The 7,006-nt window shown below is 55.1% G+C and overlaps 1 protein-coding gene across 13 annotated transcripts in view; it reads left to right on the forward strand.

Moving 5' to 3' along the window:
• The window catches only part of CEP250 (centrosomal protein 250), a 134,974-nt gene extending 130,017 nt beyond the window's left edge, over positions 1–4,957 (forward strand). For all 13 annotated transcript variants that reach the window (XM_065566571.1, XM_065566574.1, XM_065566577.1 and 10 more), the window contains one exon: positions 3,859–4,957. In XM_065566571.1, coding sequence (XP_065422643.1) covers positions 3,859–4,152 — 294 coding nt within the window. In that variant the 3' untranslated portion in view covers positions 4,153–4,957. The remainder of the gene's footprint in view (positions 1–3,858) is intronic.
• Positions 4,958–7,006: the final 2,049 nt, after the last annotated feature.

Genomic DNA, 7,006 nt, shown 5'->3' on the forward strand with positions numbered 1-7,006 from the left:
TCTCGCCGGAAATGGCCCTCTTGACCGCAGCCCCAGCACCTCTCTCGGGCTTCGGCCGGGCTTGGGCCTCCTCCGGGGGGGCCTGTTCGCTCCGAGGGCTGTCGCTCCCTCCGAGTCGTCATCAGTAATAACTTATGTCGGGGTTCCGGGTTGGGGGGTAGCTGGTGTCGATGGCTGTTGCCTGCCAGTGGTCCGAAGGCTCCCGCCCCACGGGAGTTCCCCTTCTCTGCGCCGCCCTTGCGACCAAGGCTCTCGGCTGCTCGGGGTGGCGCCTCTGCCCCCTCGGCCGACAAGTAGTCCTCCATTAAGGCCACTGCTGCGGAGAGGGTGGCCGGTCGGTGCCGTCGCACCCAGGCCCTCCCTCCCGGGGGTAGGATCTGGGTGAACTGCTCTAAGGCCACGAGCTCCGCCACCTGGGGTCCTGTCAGGCCCTCGGGGTTCAACCACCTCCAGCAGTGGTCCCGGATGCGTTGGGCTACGGCGCGGGGTCGGGCCCACGGAGGATATTGTTCCTTACGGAGACGTTGTCGGTAGGTCTCTGGGCTAATGCCGGTGTGGTCTAGGATGGCCGCCTTGACTCGGGCGTACTCGAGCGCTTCCCGGGGGTCGAGGCTCCGATATGCGGCCTGAGCCTGCCCCGTCAAATAAGGGGCTAGTAACGTGGCCCAATGTTCTGCGGGCCACCGGGCAGCAGTCGCCACCCGTTCAAATGTCACCAGATAGGCCTCTGGGTCATCCTCGGGCCCCATCTTGGTGAGACGTATCGGTAGTGCTCCTGGGGTATCCCCCAGTCCGGTTCCCATGGGGGCGGCAGGGGTGCCTCCTGCCGGCCGTAATAGTGCGGCCATCTGTTGCACCAATTGTTCCTGTTGCACCTGCTGCTGGGTGGCCAACTCTCGGAGGAGCTGCTGCTGATTCTCTTGGTGCTGGGTCATCAGCAGCTGCTGCTGAGTGGTCATTTGCTGCAGCATTTGTACCTGCTGCTGGTGCTGCTGGGCCGACTGCTCCTGCTGCTTCTCTAGCAGCCATTTTAATAGCTTCTCAGCCTCCATGATGGGGTTCAGCGGGTTATTCCCGCTTCAACCCCCACCCTCTGGACCCCTTTGGTGGGTCCTGGTCCGCACCCACACTCCGGGTCGACCGTCTGTCAGCGCACGGCACTGCTCTGGGCAATAGTCCGCAGTCTTGGCGCTGGCCCCTCGTAGCGGGGCGGACCGCTTGCCCGCATTCTCCACCACGTGTGACAGGGTAGTTAGCTCACCGCTGTGGCGCCTCCTCCTGGCCGCTTCGGGGAATTAGTTTTGCGCCAGTAGAGCGCCCTCTTTGGGTGGCGTTCCGCCTGTCGTCTTGCCTCTGAGGGGTGCACGGACTTGCGTTGCTCCCGACGTCGGCGTCCTCTTCCGGAGCACTGCCCTCCGACAGTGTCCCTTTGTCCAATCACACCCCCTTCCGGGGGGGGGGGGGGGGGTAAACAACAGCCCCACACCTTCAAGTCCAATCCTCACAGTCTAGGATCTGGTGTGGTTCTGACCGGCCGCTCCCTGCGGCCCGTGGCTGTGCGTGGGGTAGCACAGCAAACAAAGGGGGAAGGGGGGGGGGGGACTCAGGCCCGCCCACTACTCTGAGTCCCGGTCCAGAGGCCCTCGTGTGACAGTCTCACTGTCTTCCTTCTCCTTCCTCCTCTGACTATCCCTCTGGACCGCTTCCCCAACAGCCCTTCGCTACGCTAGGCCTCCTCCTCCCAGGCCTGCCGCCTAGCAGGCTATGGAGTAGGGCCTTCTCTCACTCTCTCAGGCTGGCCTGCACTGCGCTGTCCGTGGTGCTGGCCTCCCAGCTCTGGAGACAGACCTTCCCCTCTGAAGGTCTGGGACAGACTGACTACTCCTGCTCTGGGCAGCCTTTTATATGGCTAAGCCGGGCCCTGATTGGCTGGCTCCAATCTGCCTTCTTATTGGCTCCCAGTAAGCCCTCTCCTGATTGGCCGCGCGTCTACGCAGGCGCCTAGGCCTGCCGCAGCCCAGTCTCTCTAGGTGTGGGGTAATCGCCCCACCACAGGTGGATAGAAAGTTGGCTAGATCGTCAGGCTCAACGGGAGTGATCAATGGCTCCATGTCTAGTTGGCAGCTGGTTTCAAGCGGAGTGCCCCAAGGGTCGGTCCTGGGGCCGGTTTTGTTTAATATCTTTATTAATGATCTGGAGGATGGTGTGGACTGCACTCTCAGCAAGTTTGCAGATGACACTAAACTAGGAGGCGTGGTAGATACACTAGAGGGTAGGGATCGGATACAGAGGGACCTAGACAAATTAGAGGATTGGGCCAAAAAAAACCTGATGAGGTTCAACAAGGACAAGTGCAGAGTCCTGCACTTAGGACGGAAGAATCCCATGCACCGCTACAGACTAGGGACCGAATGGCTAGGTAGCAGTTCTGCAGAAAAGGACCTAGAGGTCACAGTGGATGAGAAGCTGGATATGAGTCAACAGTGTGCTCTTGTTGCCAAGAAGGCTAATGGCATTTTGGGCTGTATAAGTAGGGGCATTGCCAGCAGATCGAGGAACGTGATCGTTCCCCTTTATTCGACCTTGATGAGGCCTCATCTGGAATACTGTGTCCAGTTTTGGGCCCCACACTACAAGAAGGATGTGGAAAAATTGGAAAGAGTCCAGCGGAGGGCAACAAAAATGATTAGGGGTCTGGAGCACATGACTTATGAGGAGAGGCTGAGAGAACTGGGATTGTTTAGTCTCCAGAAGAGAAGAATGAGGGGGGATTTGATAGCAGCCTTCAACTACCTGAAGGGGGGTTCCAAAGAGGATGGAGCTCAGCTGTTCTCAGTGGTGGCAGATGATAGAACAAGGAGCAATGGTCTCAAGTTGCAGTGGGGGAGGTCCAGGTTGGATATTAGGAAACACTATTTCACTAGGAGGGTGGTGAAGCACTGGAGTGCGTTACCTAGGGAGGTGGTGGAGTCTCCTTTCTTGGAGGTTTTTAAGGCCCGGCTTGACAAAGCCCTGGCTGGGATGATTTAGTTGGGAATTGGTCCTGCTTTGAGCAGGGGGTTGGACTAGATGACCTCTTGAGGTCCCTTCCAACCCTGATATTCTATGATTCTATGATTCTATGCTGAGCGGGGTGGGGCGCGGCTGGGAGGGGTTTGTAGTGTTGGGGTGCTGAACAGGGTGGGGGTGCAGCTGGGAGGGGTTGGTAGCATTGGAGTGCTGAGCGGGGGGGCATGGATGGGAGGGGGTTGTAGTGTTGGGGTGCTGAGAAGGGTGGGGGCGCGGCTGGGAGGGGATTGTAGCGTTGGGGTGCTGAGGAGGGTGGGGCACGGATAGGAGGGTTTATAGCGTTGGGGTGCTGGGTGGGGCAGGGCATGGCTGTGAGTGGGCTGGTAGCCCTGGGGCGCTGGGCGGGGTGGGGCATGGATGGGAGGAGGTTGTAGCATTGGGGTGCTGAGAAGGGTGGGGGCGCGGCTGGGAGGGGGTTGTAACGTTGGGGTGCTGAGAAGGGTGGGGGCAGGGCTGGGAGGGGGTTGTAGCTTTGGGATGCTGAGCGGGGTGGGGCGTGGCTGGGAGGGTTGTAGCGTTGGGGTGCTGAGCGGGGTTGGGGCGCAGCTGGGAGGGGTTTGTAGCTTGGGGTGCTGAGGAGGGAGGGGCACGGATGGGAGGGTTTGTAGCATTGGGGTGCTGGGCGGGGCAGGGCATGGCTATGAGTGGGCTGGTAGCCCTGGGCCTGGGGGGGGGTATGACTGTTGGGGAACTGGTAGCACTGGGGCGGGATCTTGAGAGAAGCAGAAGCCAGGCAAGTCACTTCTTTTCCTTCGGCCCCTTGAGCTCAACCTGTTCCTCTTCCTTCAGGTGTCTCTTCTGCAAACCCAGCTGGTGCTGGAGCGGAAGCACAAGCAGGACTACATCAAGTGCTGTGCAAAGACCAGCCAGGAGCTGTCAGGCCTACACCAGGAGCTCTCTCACTCCTTAGCAGCTGTGGCCAGGGAGCCCAAGGCTGCTGTTCTAGAAGCAGAAACGCGGAAGTTGGATGAATCCCTGAACCACAGCTTGGCCTTGGTGGCTCTAGGGTGGGACGGCCAATCTCCTGAGATACACCCTCTGAGTTCCACACCTAGAGCAGCCCAGAAGAATGAGTTGAGGTAGCAGGATCAGCATTCAGCAAATGGGTCACAACACGGGCAAGGTCCAACGCTACATGTGGTTTGGCAATGCCGTTTTCAAAGGTGCCATGGACAATAGACTCTTGTCCACCTTGCCGAAGAATCCTATGTGGCAGTGGAAAAGGTGGTGATTGTCTCTTCAAGAGCCATCCCTTCCGTTTTCATGGGCCAGACCTCCTCAGGGTTCAGCCTGCCTGCTGACGTGGCTCCGCCTCTCGTAGCCCCAGCCGAATACCAGTCCTTAGGAACATTGAACCACATGGTTGGTTGTGGCACATGGGAGGATGGAACCAATAAGAACGTGGGTTTTCCCCCTTCTTCACAGCCTGTGTATCCTGGGGAATGTCCCCAGAGTGCAGAGACCTGCTGCAGGGAGTGAATTCAGGAGCGTGGGGTTGTGTCAAAGCTGAGACCTAGGGCAGGGGGACAATAGTGCTCGCTATGGAAACACTATAGGCAGCAGTGTTCACCATGGAAACTTTCCTGCTGGACTATGCTAGCGCATCAGAGGCTGGAGCTGGCCTGAGCAGGGCTCAGAGATTGCAGGCGAGCTGGAAAAAGCCTCTAGGGTTGACTGGCCGCAGCAGATTGGTGGAATTTTCCTTTTCTGAAGCACACGATTGTTGCCTGCCCCAGAAATGTTGCTGTTACAAAGTGCCCCCAGAGATTGCCCTCCTGCTGCCTGGAGACCTGCTCCCAAATGACGTTGTACTGTTTCCCTTTTAGTAAGAGCTCCAGCAGGAGCTGTATTTTCAGCTTTTACAATAAAGTTATTCCCTATGAAAGAGGTTTATTTTCCCTCGTTTCATCTTTTCCCTCTATCAAAAACCTCCTTCCATGTGGCTCCAGTTCTAAAAATGTCCTTGGGGCTTTCTCTTCCTGACCTGCGCTTCAGTACCGTGAGATGGGTGCTGTTCTGCAGTGGAGCTCTTCCTTGTGCAGTTTGCTTTGTGCCTGGCTGAGCTGTGAGGAAGCTGGGCAGAAGGGGATAGCCCCAGGAAATGTCTCTTCTCCTGCACATTCCCTGCCCTGCTCCCCTACGGCAGGCCAGCTGTTTGTTGCCTGTGCTGCAGGAGGGAAGCACAACACAGACACCACAAACTCAATGTGGGAAAAAGCAGCTAAGGCACCTCTGGAAAATAAACCAAAACACAGAGCTTCAAAAGGAGGTAGAGAGCTGAGGTGGAAATGGCAGATAGTGGCTGGAAACTGCCCAGACTCACTAATGCAGTTTGTAAAAGCTCTGATGAGCAGTGGCAGCAAGGCCTGGGCTCCACCTGAAAGTTACACCAGTATAACTCTTGGCTGGGAGATGATTTTTACTAAGATAGGTATACTGATACGAGCCCTAGTGTGGATGTAGTTACAGTGATGCAGTTATTGCCCTTCCTGTATGGGAACAGCTGTACAGCACCTTTATGCCAATATAACTGAGGGCACCCGTGGGCAGTGGCGTACCTTAGTATCTAGTTACAGTGGTACAGCACTCCCATGTAGCCAGGCCCCGGGGAAGACAGCTCAGTGTGGAATCCTCTTGTGTTTGGAAGATTTTTCATAACCCCTGGAGCTACAAGCTTACTCTTTAAATGAACGCTTAGATTTGATCAAAGATGATGGCCCTTGCTCTGTGGGAGCATAGTGAGCAGGTGCATTTTCTAGCAGTAGGGTGACATAATTAGATCTTTTCAGCAGAGCTTAAGGAGGTGCTAGTATAGTTTAGTTCCAGCCCCCTGTTCTGAGGCCATTCTTCTGAGGTGAATGACTTCTCAGGCTGTAGCCAAAGAATAAGTCCAAGTGTTTAGTCAAGTCTGACTGGGATGAGTTTTTCTCTTGGCCTACAAGAAATGGTATGTGCTATCTAATGCAGTATGTGTGGGACTGCCACAGGATTATATCACTTTGCTGACACCTTCCAACGAGCCCTGAAAATTGTTGTAGAAAGTCATGATGACCTATCCAAAAGATTAAGCATGGTTCCTCCCCTGTTGCTCTCGTGTGAATCAAGCAGTTCCCCAGCCTCCCTGTGAACTAGTGGGTCTGAAGGATCAAACAATGTGGGTGCAAGGTCTAACTCCTCCTGCTGTGGGGCAAGCACCACCCTCAGACTGACAGGATGAGGGAGAGACTTTCTCTGGGGAAGGACATTCCATTACTGTCCATTAGGGGGTTCTTTGCACCATCCTCTTAAGCAGTGATGCTGGCCACTGTTTGACAGGTCACTGGGCCAGATGGGCCATCGTCTGAACCAGCAGAGCAATTCCTGTGTTCCTAACAGTCCCCAGGGAGCTGCAGTCTAACACAATGAGAGACTAGATGCCCAGGAACACCTGGTTTGAGCCAAATAGGTGGGCACCGTAACAAAGGGGCTCTGGTGAGACAATTCCTCCTCCTCCCCACACCTGAAAACAAGCTGGTACCTCTCCAGAGGTTATGCACAGGGGGGACAAGGCATACTGTGACAGGCTCTGCCCACCCAAGACAACAGTGAATCAGATTCAGTTAAGGCTCTGTAAGTTAAGGTAAGGCACACTTTTTTTTAAATCAACACGTCTTAAAGTCTGGGCAATAAGTAAATGTCAATTCCTTTCTATATCAATAAATATTTCAATCCTTTCCAGCAAATTTATATTTTATTTTTATAAAATGTCATTTCCTTTAATGATACTAGCTACTGACTTACAGTATTTCCAACCTTGATGCTCAGTGGTGTTGATCAATACATGATAATACCCCCTATCTGTTATATAGCATTTTTCATCAGTAGATCTCAAAGCACTTTAGCAAGGGGGCAGTATCATTATCCCCATTTTACAGATAGAGAAACTGAGGCAAAGGAT

Source organism: Chrysemys picta, chromosome 13 (genome assembly GCF_011386835.1).
Source record: "Chrysemys picta bellii isolate R12L10 chromosome 13, ASM1138683v2, whole genome shotgun sequence".
Classification (NCBI taxonomy): domain Eukaryota; kingdom Metazoa; phylum Chordata; order Testudines; family Emydidae; genus Chrysemys; species Chrysemys picta.